This window comes from Temnothorax longispinosus, chromosome 1 (genome assembly GCF_030848805.1).
Source record: "Temnothorax longispinosus isolate EJ_2023e chromosome 1, Tlon_JGU_v1, whole genome shotgun sequence".
Taxonomy (NCBI): Eukaryota; Metazoa; Arthropoda; class Insecta; order Hymenoptera; family Formicidae; genus Temnothorax; species Temnothorax longispinosus.
Genome location: NC_092358.1, coordinates 28,340,385 through 28,355,051, shown reverse-complemented (window position 1 = coordinate 28,355,051; position 14,667 = coordinate 28,340,385). Strand labels below are relative to the sequence as shown.

Here is a 14,667-nt window from a genome sequence, read left to right as displayed (position 1 = left end):
CGTCGAAATAAATGAAACATTTTCTCGGGGGATTTAGTATATCTTTTAAGTTTGTATGTTGGAGATATATTGATGTGATTTGTATTAAACTTCTATTAAACTTTCGTTAAAAAAATTGATTCTATTATTCACAAGTAAAAATAATAAGAATAATATGCGATGTGCCGATGTATATGTTTGATTTTATGATGCATAAATATATAATATAAACATAGTTACCAATTACGTATGCCTTTATGGGATAGGAAATAATCGAAAAGGATAAAATAAGAAATTCATTCTGCAAAAACACATGGAGAATAATTATTGTAATCTGAGAATTGTGAACAAATATATGAATGATAATTTATGGTAAATTATACATGTAACGTCCTCGCATGTCTGTATTACACAATACATATGATTCACGCTCCATTCGTGCAGAGCGAAAAACTTGGGAAGTAATACTCATTGACATTGACTCCATTTCCGTCTCGTTAATTTTTTAAATACGATCAAAAGTTCTTCCAGACTGAACGATTTTCATGCATACGTGTGTAAGGCAAATTCATGTATGATTCATTTGAATATGTAAATAACCATACATTCGTAGTACATAAATTGTGAATGTATTTTATTCTTATATAATCATTCTCTCTATAAACTTAAAATGCAGCAATAGTCGCATTTAGTGGCACTAATCTGTAAATATTAGCAATTGTTATATAAAAAAAAAGAATACGATTTTAAATGACGTGGGAACAATACTGGAACGATATACATATATCTATAAATACTATGAATTTTAAACAATTATATATATATATATATATACGTATGTACACACATACATATGTATATATATGTACATCTCATGCACATACTTTTTTAAAATCATAATATTTAAAGATATTATAAATTTTCATATTTACGATATTTAAATATTTCTCTAAATGACCGTTAACATTCCAATTTCAATCTCCTCCCCCCCCCCCTCTGCAGTACCAAGTAGATCGTTCACATACAATCGCATAATACGCATGGCAAATCAGTAATTATCTTTCATAAGAAGATAATGTATCTTAGAAATTACTTTGGAATGAATATAATAAATAATAAGGAAAAAAAGAGATCGCTGACATGTTAGAAATCGATAAAGATAAACACCATCTATCTCTAAAAATCCACTTTTTATATCTAATTTTTCGTCACTACGCATCCATAAAAAACTGCGAGATTAAAAAAGATCTCGATCCAAACACGATACAACGATTCTTTCTCCCGTTGATATTCGCGATTCTTACTTGACAAAATTCGACTATTCGAATAATTGAGAAAATCTGCAAGACGGTTAAATTAGGATATAATACAAAGCAATTACCATCGCATTAATCTCAACTAACTGTTAATATTTTAAATCGAGGTACGCTTTCTTTCTTTAATATATAAGTCTTCAGTTGCGTCTGTATCGTTCTCGACATACACGCATGCACTCGCTCATGTACAAACACGCTCACATTACGTAACTGTACAGATTGATCATTTAAAGCTATTATTCACATAAAACTCTTTTATTTCTGTCTTCACTTCCATAAAAAATATAGCGAGTGTGCACGATTATCGCTTCTTCTTCGCTACGCTAAGAAAAAGAACCCTAAAAGATAGGATGCTAAATCTGTCTTGACATAAAACGTAGATAGTATTTGTTATTTCCGTTATAATATACTCAATTTTTTTTACGCATCTAATTCGATAATTCAAGTTTGAGTATAGTTCTGTCATCGTTCGTTGATAGAATAAATTTGCACAGAAAAACACATAGGAAGTCGATTTGCAAAATTTTAATTAGAGAAATCGGACAAGCGTGTAATCGCATACAAGTAATAGCATTAAAATCAACGCGTTTTATACAACGTCTTTTGACGTTCACTTCGTGCCATTTTTTTGTAACAATCAGCATAGTTACTTACTTTCTTCTCACTTCACGTTTACAAATGATTAGAGTCATCATTTTTTTAAAGAAAAAATTATTATAGGATTTAAAAAAAAAAAAAGAAAGGAATTTGATTGTAACGCGACTCGTAGATTTTGATCCTGCTTAGCATCGTTTTTTAAATTTCAGATAGGACTAAATTATCATTAAGTTCATAAAGTGTCCTATTGTCTAACGGATGGCATTTGACGTGAACATGGCGGGAATAGTCGGAGAATATATTATTGTCAACAAAGTGTTACCGATATAAATAAACGATATTCCGTAACGAATCGTTGATATCCGTCGAATATCGGAAATTAAAAAAGATCCTGTAAATTGTAGCTTTCATAATAATCTAAATAACGCCTTATGTATATAGTACAATGTTTAATCATTCAAAATTATATTACCTTTCGAAACGATTAGTCGGAAGCTTGCAACGTTGCGCAAGTCGTGAATGCAAAGCCTCTGGCAGATCAATGAAAACGAAACGTGTAAATCGTCGTGATTTCTCTTTCTTACTCCTCCTCTCCTTCTTTCTCTTTTACGCAGTCTATCAAAAATCCTCCAAAGCTATAAGCTACAAGCTTACTCTACTATACAATATTGTGATCGTTTTTCAAGGTACATATGTCGTTTCTTTTTTTGAGAATCTCAAGTCCCAAGCATCCATATTACGTTATCTTACACTTTATTACAGATTTATTATTCTAGATCTCCTCTCAGTTTTGGCACTCGTGTCCTACTGTTTCTGCACGTCACTGCTGTACTCCTCGATGTCAACCTCCGTACTATCCTCATTCTCCGATGTATCTTGAACGTAGGACATACTGCCTTGCATCTCATCCGTCTGCATGACGTCGGTTTCATTTCGCGTCGCATAATCCTCTTCCTCGATCTCGTAAGCGTTCTCTGGGTAAATATACTGCGTTGCTTCGGCATTAGAGTCCTCGTTATCCATATTCAACACGTTTGGTTCTATCAAAATCTGATTACCCTCATTAGTAGTCACCATTAGCACAGCTCCGTCCAGATTATGCACCTCGTGCACTTGATTGTCTCCGTCACCTCTACTATTATCCACTACGTTCTCATACGCGGAATCCTCTTCAAAATCATCGTTCTGCTTCACTTCTATTTTGATATACTCCTTACTGAATTCCTCCTCGTTTTTCACGGAATTCTCTTCAAAAGCATCGTTCTGGTTCACTTCTATTTTGATATACTCCTTACTGAATTCCTCGTTTTTCTCCATATCCCTGTCTCCAATGTCGGAGTTGCAATCGCCCGTGTCGATTCCGTTATCATCCAAGTTCTCGTCCCACGTTACGGGCAGATCGTTGTTATTAGCCGCGAAGAGGTTGGCTGCGTTGGATACGTTCTCCACATCATTTGGCATTTCGGTCATTTCACACTCCTCCAGATCACACTCCTCTTTAGTAATACTCAGCGAAACCATCGGACTGAGCTTGTGCCTCGTGCGATCTGCCGTGCCGCTGTGCTCCTCAGATTCATTTTCTGGTAACAAAGGCATTATTGGACTTAATACAGGCGGTCCGACGTCGTCGTCGTCGTCGTTGTCGTCGTCATCATCTTCATTTTCCTCCTCCTCTTCCTCCTCTTCTTCCTCTTTCTCGGCTTCGTTCTCATTTTCACTTTCATCGGCCTCAGTCTCATTGTCAGTCTCAGCTTCACCTTCATCCTCGTCTTCATCTTCGCCACCAACTTCACCATCTTCTTCCTCGTTTTCATCATTATTTTCCTCATCGTCTACCTCGTTATCACAATCGTCTTCGTTATCGTCAGACACAGACAAGTCTACATCGTTCGCCGCAGCTTTAGCGGATTCCCAGAGACGAAATGCTTCAAATTTGTCCATGTTCGCAGGTGCATTGGGAATCAACAGATCTTTCAAATTACTTTGTCCAGTTTGTTCTGCAACCGTCGCTGAGGTAACGGACGTAAGATAGGTTTTCTGATCCTTGGAATTCTTCTCCATCGGCATATTCTCTTGAATACCGTCACCGGGTATCCTGAATCTACCGATATCGCTCAATTGTAGCGCTTTATTTTCCGTCGCGTTCACTTCCGCGTCATCCATATCCGATTCGTCGTCGCTATCGGAATTACACGATACACTATCGCCGCTCTCTCGACTAGTGGATCTTGTATCAGAATCATTATCGTTTTCATTTTCTTCTTCCTCCTCCTCTTCCTCTCCATCTTCGTTCTCGTTTTCGTCTTCGCTCGAACTACTATTACTATCACTATCCGAATCATCGCTATTTTCCGAATTGTCTTCTTCGCTATTGTCCGAATTTTCTTCATCGTGAATGTCCCTACTCCCTTCGCCTTCCGATTCGAAATCCGCTTCCTCTGTTCCCTCGATGACCGATGTCTCGTCGGCGATTAAACTACCCTTTTCGTCGTTATCGTTTTTCGCGTTATCTTCGTCCGCCACTGCGTGATCTTCAAACCCAGATTTGCCATTACAGCTCGTTGTATGCTCGGTGAGTTTTTCCTCGCTCTCCAAAAATTGCAGGCACTTTTGACACTGGTGGTTCCCAATATGGATGCCCGTGTGCAAGTTCAATTTGCTTCTCGCGTTGTGATATCTACCGCATATCTTACAAGTGAAATTGTTGCCCTCCGGCGACAAAACAGGAGCATGCTCGGCCTTCAAGTGGTCGGCCAGATCTTGATAAGATTTACACAGCTTCAAGCATACGCCACACGTAACGGCAGCTTCGGCGCGATGGAAACGAATCAGATGTTGCCACAAATGTTTCTTGGCGGGCCATTGCTTACCACAGACTTCGCACGTGCACTCAGTATTGGTCGATTCATCATACACCTTGCGTGAGTCTTTTCTCGAGCATTTGCCGTTGTTACCTGTCTTCATCTGCGACAATGGCATAAGATTCGGCACAGGTTTCTGAGCCGACAATTGCAAATTAATATCTTCGAATAGATTGAAGTCGGGAATGTTCAAGTTGGATTCGTTCGTCGGTGGTAGCGACAGTTCTTCTCGTTGAATCTGATTGTTTTGTTTCAGATGAGACTCCAGAATTGATGTCGGGACATTATTTGGGGTGTCAAATCTACCTATCGAGTTTCGCCGTGTACATACATTGATGTGATTCCAAAATAAGGTCTTGGTGGAGAACTGCTTTTTGCAATTCTTGCATTCGAAGTTGTTTCTGTTTTTCATTTTGCGCTTGCTATCGCTATCTTTTTTGAATTTCTTGAACATACGGACGGGGTCGGTGTTATGGACGTTCTGATAATGTTTGGCAAGAGTGTCCGAATTGAGAAAGATCTCGGGACACATCTCGCAATCGTATGTGTCGTTTGGCGATCTTCTACGTTTACGAGAGTCGTTCGAACTCTCGTCACACATTTCCTCGTCGAACTCCAAGTCATCCGGTTCCTCCTTCACAATAATATCGGGAGTCTCGTAACCCTCTCTCTTTGCACCAATATCCATTCTATATTCGAAAATGGCTAATTGGTCCTTCGGAACGTTATGCACATGCTCGTAATGATCGCGTATATCGTTTTCATCCGTGAAAACCGCTAGACACTGTTTGCACGTGAGGAAGACCTTGCCGTGACATTTCTTCGTGTGATCGAAAGCCTTCCACTTGGATGCATATTGCTTGCCACATACCTGACACGTGTTTGGATTAGAAAGAACGCTGCTGTGCTCGGATTCCACGTGCTTCTTCAAATCTTTGGGGTCCTTCATCGGAATCAGGCAGACACCACAGGATACTCCGATCTCGTTTCGATGCAACGATAATACGTGCATTTTCAGTTTCAGCTTATTTTCCACGGTGTCACCGCAAAAATCACAAACGTTCGGATTGTTGTGATACTTGTGATCCTTTCGATGAGATTCCAGATCTTCTTTAGTCCGAAAGAGTTTTTTACAACTTGGATGGTCGCACGTCAGATCCGGGTGATCCATATGATTGACGCGGTTGTGTGTCATGATACCTAGCTTGGAAGTGATCGTTTCGTTACACAAATGGCAAGTGTACGTGCTGTGATGATTCTCAATGTGTTTCTGTAGACTCGCACGATCCTTGAATATCCTCTCGCAGGCCCGACAACGAGTTAACAATGCACCAGGATCTTTACGATAGTTTTGACAGCCTTTCATGTGACGACGGAGCAAATAGCGCTTGTGGAATCCCTTGTTACATTTCTCGCAATAATGCAAGACACCGTCGTCTACACTCAGGGACTTGGAAGCGACGCAGTTCTGATTATCCTTACCCATTGCGGGCATGTACCTGTGAATTTTGGCAATATGTGCTGCCAGATGATCCCTTGACGCGCTTGTCTTTGCGCAGTAAGGACAAGTCACATCCGCGTGTCCTTTATGCACTCTATTCACATGCTTCCACAAGTGTGACGTTCTGCCGTAGCATTTGTTACACAAATCGCACGGGAAAAGACCATGTGTTATCCGTCGATGATTACACAAACTGTCCAATGTCGTGAAGGTGAGTTCTGGGCACTGCTCGCAACTTAATTCTATTTCCGAAGCGCCATTGTTGTGATCAGGCTTAACCGATTCATTGGTCGTTTCATTGAAACTGCTATTATCGCATGCGGCGTCCATAGCCGCTTCCAACCCATGGATCTTTCTATGCCGAGACATCTTTGATTTATTGGAGTACGGTCTACCGCAAATATCACAACAGAAATCACCACTGGTTAGTGGCCAATGTTTCGCCTTGACATGTGCGCTTAATTGCATAACGTCAGAAAATACTTTCAGACAAACACCGCAAATTAGAGGCACTGTGTCCGCGTGTACGCCCATCACATGTTTCCAATAATCGACGCGAGTAGGCCACAATTTCCCACATATCTCGCAAGTGTTAGGCGAGGGTCCTTGTACCACATGATGCTGGAGATGCTCGTTGCGCAACAACTTCGTCGCGAATATCTTTCCGCAATTTTCCCATTCGCACTAGGTATAATGATACAGAATTAGAATGACATGTAAAACAATATGATAAGAATCAGTTTCCTTTCATTTCTCAAACTTACTTTAATAGAAGATTCGTTGTTATGCGTATTGTTGATATGCAACCAGCGTTCCCATTTGCTCGAATGTGAGCTACCGCATACCTCGCAAACAAAAAATAAATGATACTGCGCCCTGTTGCCATTACCATTGACACTAAGAGTATTTCCACTACCCGCAGCTTCTCCTAATGAAACTATCTGGTCAGACTGCAACAAAGAAAAAAAATTTTTAAAAATTTGTGCTATTTATAACATTGTTTGCCAAAATTGCTATATAATTCTTATTGAAAAATTAGCACGCGTTTCAGCATTACCTTATGAGCATTTCTCTGATGTCGTATAAGATGATCCTCAGTCGGAAAAGATTTATAACAAATGTAACAATCGACCTTCTCGCCATCGTCTCCGTCAAAATCTAATGCTTGTTCATTTCCTTCGTTACCATTCAAGTTTTCATTATAATAATTACTATTTAATTGTACAAAATTCGCAGGATCAAAGGCAGGATCGACATTATGTATCGAGACATGAGTGATTAGCTTTTTTCTCGAGTCATGCTGTCTACCGCATATCGTACAACTGTACCTGTAACCATAGTTGTAAAACGCATATTATATTTATTGTACTTTATATAATGCATACTCGCGTATTTTATGTGACATTAAAAAGTATAAAAAGGAAATATACAATTATAGAATGTGAGCGACTATACCTTCTTTGTTCCGATATTAAAAGCTTAGACCTTCCGTGATACATATAGACATGATTTTGAAGTTGCGTATTATTAAAGCACATCTTTAAACACACTCCACAGGTAAATGCAGCGTACTCTTTATGCATCGCTCGTATGTGTAGCCATAATGACGCTCGGTCATTGAAGTCTCTCTTACAGGTCTCACATACAAATACCGTTTCGATTTCTATATTCTCGTGATTGTTCTTATAATCCTTGTCATCATTTTCTAAATTTATCTGTTTAACATAATAACGTAACATATCGTAGTAATGTATGTCTCTATGTATGATATCATAAAAGTAAACAATAAAAAACTATATTATTCATTACCTCAGGTGATGACGAGAGCTCTGGTGGTTCTTTCGTTTCACTTTGCTCATAAACACTGACGTCCACTCGATCGTTCCAATTTTGAGGCATTACCGTTGTTTTTAAACACTTATCACTGTCAATGATGGGAGTAGGATCAACGCCATGTGACAATGTAATGTGCCTAATTAATGAAGATTTCAAAACAAAATCTCTCTTGCACAGTATGCAAATAAATGGTTTCTCGGCATCGTGCCTAATCTCGTGCTCCTTCAAACTGTCCACCGATGTAAAACTTTGTGGACAAGCTTCACAATACCACCTCTTCTGAGGACTCGTCTCGCCCTCCTCTAAATAACAATACGTTCAAAATTAGGTGGTTTTAATCCTACATGTGACATTTTCGTTCTATTGTTACTTTAATAATTAAGTTTTACCTGACTTAACTATTTTTTTCGGCTTGCTGCTGGATGTCGACCCATCATCGTCAAAATTTCGTTTTAGACTGTCTCCTTTAGTCAGCGCTTGTTTCAATATAGTTAATTGCGGATTTTTCGCCAATTTAGCCTCGGCGTTCCTGAAGTCTTTGTTCTCGTCATCCGAATATATACTCGAGATATCGGACGTGTCGGCGAAAATCTTATTGTTCTGCGCTTCGGTTTGCCCCAACAGATCTGTACGTTGTTCCTGTGTGCATATCTGCCGATGCGCATTGAAATCTGCTAAATCCGTATACACCATTGGACATGTTTGGCACTGATAACGAGTTTCTGTGCGCGAAAGGGAGACTGACAATTCCGGAGGTGGCGGTAGACCAGCGTGTCGTGATTTTATATGCTCATCGAGATTATATCGCGTCGAGTATATGCGAGAACAGTATGCACACGTTACCGCAGGATGTCCCCTGCAAGAGATAAAAAGGCAAGTGAGTGTTTGACAAGATTGATTAAAGACATCTTTAAGTCGCCACAAATTAGCAGACAATTTATGTGTAAAATAGTAGTATGTCATTGAAGCTCTCTCTCTTACCGATGTGTCGTAGAAACGTGCCCCCAGCGATGTTTCGCAGTAGAATACGATTTATGACAAAGATCACATTGATATGGTCGTTGGTACGAAGTATGGTCATCGGTGATTACTCTTTCGCCGATCACATCACCCTCACCCACGTGAATTCTCGCGTGCAGAGACAAGTGACCCTTGGAACTGAACGCTTTGTTGCATAGGGAACAGACAAAGACTTCATGTTTTTGCGGCTGCGTATGTGAAAAGACCGCGGTATCTTGAGTATTCGCGGCACTCGGGTTGTTCGTACCGCACTCCTCTTCATTTTCCTCGGTTACCATTGGAGTCATTTCCAAAAAGTCGCTAGGATTCGTCTCCATGTCCATCTCGTATGCCATCTCGTATTCCGATCGTCGATCTTCCGAATCGTCGATTACTGTAGCTTCATATCAAAATAACACGTGTCAGCGACAATGTACTCGTTTATCGGGCAAAATAAAAAAATAAAGTTCAAAATGCGCGAGCGTACCTTCATCCGTACCTTCACTCGTGTCGAGAATCTCTTCGATCTCGGGATCCGCTTCACCATCCGAATTTAATCTCGGTGGTGTACCTAATGCCGCATTAGGATTGACCACTGGTGCCTCCGGAATAAGTACTGGCATATTTTCCTTCCCTTTAAGAAGCTCCGCGTGCACCTCGCCGACGTGTGCGCTGTCATTTGCGCCATCGTCACTCGCCTATGATATAACGTGCAATGAATCAGTATTTTTTATAAACGTATAAATCTGCAACGTATAATATTGATAATGTTATTATGGAATTTTAATAACTACAATCCCAACAAGTTTTTTCTTCTGTTACAATGTATTTAAAAAAATATTAAACATAGGTTTTTTATTAAGACATTATACAAAAAGTAACTGTTAAATTATACAATGTACTAAAAAATATACCCTTTTTAAATAAAATATGATATGTTTAATATAATATTAAATATTCAAACCAGAGAAAATTGTAGAATACGAAGCCAATTAATTTCAATAATTGATTGGTAACGCACATTGCAAGAGTACGTTTCAATTTGGCTCAACTAATTCTTTAAATAAAATATAGAAATTTACAAACAGCAAATGGTTCAACATTTTGGATTCAGATACTTACGCCTTCCTTCGGCCTATTTCTTTCCAACCAAGCAGCTGCGTTAACACATGCAGTCCGAAAGTCATAAAAATTTTCCAAGTTGTACATACATCGATAACACAGGACTTTTGGCAAACAATCGTCTTCAATTATCTGAAACAGTAGTTTCGACGTTTTCATTAAAAATGTATTAAGTTTTACTACATTAGTGTAATGTCTTGATAAATCTAATTCTTAATTTTGTCTCTTGCTAAAGAATATCTGTAAATATTCTATTGGAAATATATATATAAATTAAATTGATAACAGGAAAAGGGACAATTAAATTAGATATTGAACGGACGATTTTGGTAACAATTTATAATTATATAAAATATATTTCAAGTTTTCAAGTTATCTAGATATCCATCAGGAATATTTTTTAGATGTAAATTTATCTTGTAAATTTTTCTCCAGATATATACATTGAAAACTGTAGAAGGTATTAGGTAAATCATTGCATAGTAAAAACAGCCTCAAAGAATGAGCTACGATTATATAAGTTTTATTGAAATTTTAAGCATATCCCTTTGATTATTATTTATATCATTATTAATTATTAATTTTTATAAGATATCCTGACTCCCCCCCCTTATTACAGATAGTAGCCACCTATTTCAAAAATTCTTTAATCAAAAGCAGCTTTAACTAGCTTAATAAAAATAAAATAAAATTTCATGTATTTTTAGTACGTTTTAATACAACCATCTTAATAAAAATAAAATAAAATTTCATGTATTTTTAGTATGTTTTAATACAACTATCGTAAGCTGCTTTTACATTTATATATACATTATCATCTTGGATATATTCCGAAAGCATATTTTTTTGAATTTTACGAGATATAAGTTGATAATACTTTTATATCATACTTGTATATTTTTATTGAAAAAAAAAAAAAAAAAAAAAAAAAAAAAAATACAAGTGCATCTTAGGAAAGATGATGCGTTTCGTACAAGGCATTTTTTTCTATCTTTTAGCTTAAAATTTAAATGCCACGTGCTCACGTGTACAATTGAAGTCTATAACGCGTGGGATCCGGTAAACCCCAACGTGCACGGAAGACGGGCAGAATTAACAAAACGACGATAAACCGGTGCTGCGATTGGGGGATGATGCACGTGACGGTAAAAATATTGACGTAGAGGAGGAAATTCGAAATATCTCGGAACGCGGTTTGTCGTTCCGCATCGATGAAGCGACTCGACTCGTCGATGATGGCGACGACGACGACGACGACGACGACGATCAACGTGGAGGAGCGTGAAACGCGTGCCGTAACGGCAAACAAAATGTCGCCAGTGCGTCGCGCGACGAAGCGTCTCTCCTCGCATCAGGCCGACCTCGCCGTCGCCGGTCGCAACGTCCTCGATAAGCGATGGCCACCGGGTGGAATTCGTCACCGAGGACGCCTGGACGCCGCTCTGCGTCGCTCGGTGAACGAGCGAGCGAGCGAACGAGCGTGATGGCCGATGGTGACGACGCGACGGCGGGAAGAAAACCTTCACCCAGTAACGCCCCGTCGACATCGAACGAGTCGTCCGTGAATCGGCTCTTCTCTCTGTCTCTCTCCCTCTCTCGCTCTCTCGCTCTTTCCTTGCCTCTGTCCGTCTCTTATCGGGAGAATAAGATCGAGGACGAATCGTGCAGGGCCGCGAAGTACCGAGGGAGGTGACGCAGAAAAGTAAACGAAATTGAGAAAGGAAGGAAAAATGAGAGACGCTGCGGATGATAAAATGAGACGGAGGAAAGAAAGAGACAGGAGATAGACAGAGAGAAACAGATCGAAATCGAGTCCCACGAGGAACAGGATAACATCTCGGCACGGCAAAGAATGTCCGAACAAAGACTCAAAAGAAAAGGAGACTTTAGTAGTTAGTAGACTTACCTTGAACGGCAAGCACGTCTGGATCTTGTCGACGAGCTGGCGATTCTTGCCTTCCTGGCCGAATATGTGCATCCTAACGGCGTCGTAGGAGGCGCACAGGCGACACAGCTCGTCATAAGATTTCTTTGGCTCGTTCGCCATCGCTGTTGCCGTCGACGTCGACGTCGACGTTGTCATCGTCGTCGTCGTAGTCATCGATATCGTCGCCATCGTTATGTCGCCAGTCTCTCTCTCTTTCTCTCTCTCTCGAGAAAGCTCCGCGTCCCTCGCGCTCTCTCTCTCTCTCTCGCTCACTCTCACTGCTTTTCTCTCTCTCTCTCTCTCTCTCCCTCTCGCACTCTGTCCCTCTCTCGCTTGCCCCCGTAGCCGTAGCAGCGTCGCCGTCGGCGTCAGTCGGCGTCGATGGCGAGACTACGGGGAGCCGGGGGAGCGACGCGCGACAACGTTGTCGGTTGAACGCTATCTCCGTACACCCAGCCGGACGGACGAGAAACGAGAACTGCGATGTCTGCGACGGACGTAGCGGACGTAGCCTGCGCGGTCGTGAAGCTGCCCGGGACGGGACGAACGACGAACTGGCCGTCGCGGTCGCGTCGCGTTGCGTCGCCGCTCTCCCACCGACACCGACCAGGCGCCCACAGTCCCACACCTCGGTCCTGCTCGTCTACGGTCTACCTGCCTGACCAACCACCGCTGGCCAAGGCTACTCCACGAGCACGAGTCGCTGCCGTTGCCTCTTCCGTTCCTCGGGCCGCATCCTTCGAGACGCCTCCACCGCCGCCGCCGCTGCTGCCGTCGCTGCCGCTGCTACTGCTGCCGCCGCCGTGATGCTCGGCTCGCTGCGATACCGCTCTACCCGGGAATCGGGATAGGCTAGGCAGCGCGCTACCCTGCACCGCACCGCTCCGCGCCGCGCCACGCCGCGCCGCGCTACACCCTACACCGTCCCGTACTCTGCGACTCCGCCGTATCGCGTCGTGTCGTGCCGTCCGCACCGCACCGGTCGGTCGGTCGGTCGGCCGGATCGGCTCGGGTCGGGTCGTCGTTGCGGTAGCTAGCGCGCACGCAGCCCCAGCCTGCACACTCCGCAGCCACCCGTCAGTCCCGTGTCCGGTCACTTCACACTGACACTCGTCGCTGCGGCATCGCTGACATCACTGACACTAACACGCGCTGCTGCTTCCTGGCGATCTTCGCGACAGTGAACACTCCGGGCGCCGCCATCTTGTACACAGACACTTGTTTCACCGCCGGTGACGGGTGACGGGTGACGGGCGACGGAACGGCAACGCGGAGCTCCGAATGCCCCGACCGACGCCGCGCGCGTAGCGCGTACAGCAGCCACTCGGGCTCAGCCCGGCCGAGCGCGAGCGCGTTGCCGCGTTTTTAGAAATCGCATTGTCCCAGTTCTCACAGTAGGTATATCCCACTCGCCCTCGCCTCGCCGAGGAAAAATCGAGAACGGCGCCGCGAGCACGTGACACTTTTAGGACATGACCGACTCGCGGCACTCGCGCGTCTATACGCGGCATTCGGTTGATTCGGCAACCACCGTTGCCGTTGCCGCGTCCACGTGGGCGCCAGAGCGTCGCCAATTGGCGATTGCCGCGAGCGCGAGCCGATCGTCGATCGCCCATTGGCCATCGGCCATTGACACTTTCGCTCGCGAGAGCACGGGGACGGACGGGGGAATTTGAATCGCTCCTCGATCGATTTAAGCGCGAATTAATAGTGTGTTCGGTTTATCGCGCCTCGCGACTTGCGCGCGATGATTGTTTATACTGTTTATAGGTCGCGTTTCCATCGGGAGATTATTATGCGCTTTATATCATTTACGTACATACATACGTATATTTTTACAAAGGAACTAAGAAAGATGTTTTGCTCGATCAACCAGACTCTCGCGTCTCGAGGGTGATTTTAAAAATAGATTTCTAACGAGGATTTGGAATCGATTTTTATCGCAATATCTTGACAAAAAAACTTAAATATTGTTGACAAGAGCCAAAATAAATTCTATTCAAGTCCAAGTTGCATAATCTTGAAACGCGGCAATAATAACAGCTGATTTAATCGATTTCACTTCATTTGCATTTACAGAAAGCCTAGGAAGCGTGCGCTAGTAATGGCACAACTGAACATTTATCGCTTATCGTATTTACAGAAAGCCTATAACGGTTCGCAGAGAAACTTGAACTTTAGGCCGGTATTCATAAGTCGGTTCTTATTTCAAGACCGTCTTAAGTAATGTCTTAAGATGCTAATACGGCTCTGTGATTGGTTCATGACGTCTTAAGATTGTACTTAAGACGGTCTTAAATATAAGAATTACGAATACCGGCCTTGTTAGACTTCTTTGATGGAGAACTTACATTTATATTTTTAGAAAGCTCGTTTTACAAAGAAATTACACGAATTTCCTTGCTTTTTTCAGTAGGTCGGGAAAGAAAACTTAAATAGATTTCACGTAACCGTTAAGAGATAGATCTGGAATGCCATTTATTTTTCTATATATCTTGGATAAACCTACATTTTTCTCCTCTTCGAGAT

At 41.9% G+C, this 14,667-nt stretch overlaps 1 protein-coding gene across 2 annotated transcripts; it reads right to left on the bottom strand.

Annotated features, from left to right (window-relative positions):
* Positions 1-278: 278 nt before the first annotated feature.
* On the bottom strand, positions 279-13,391 carry LOC139823205 (uncharacterized). Of its 2 annotated transcripts, none has more exons than XM_071795596.1 (10): positions 12,118-13,391; positions 10,212-10,343; positions 9,577-9,787; positions 9,072-9,489; positions 8,480-8,946; positions 8,064-8,392; positions 7,710-7,969; positions 7,312-7,582; positions 7,019-7,204; positions 279-6,938 (listed from the first exon to the last, which is right to left on the bottom strand). In XM_071795596.1, exons 1-10 carry the CDS (start codon positions 12,325-12,327, stop codon positions 2,697-2,699), a joined length of 6,726 nt encoding a protein of 2,241 aa, XP_071651697.1. In that variant the 5' UTR covers positions 12,328-13,391; the 3' UTR covers positions 279-2,696. The 2 variants fall into 2 exon arrangements, with proteins under 2 accessions (XP_071651697.1, XP_071651703.1); XM_071795602.1 differs by having other exon boundaries at positions 9,589-9,787.
* Between the last annotated feature and the right edge of the window lie 1,276 nt (positions 13,392-14,667).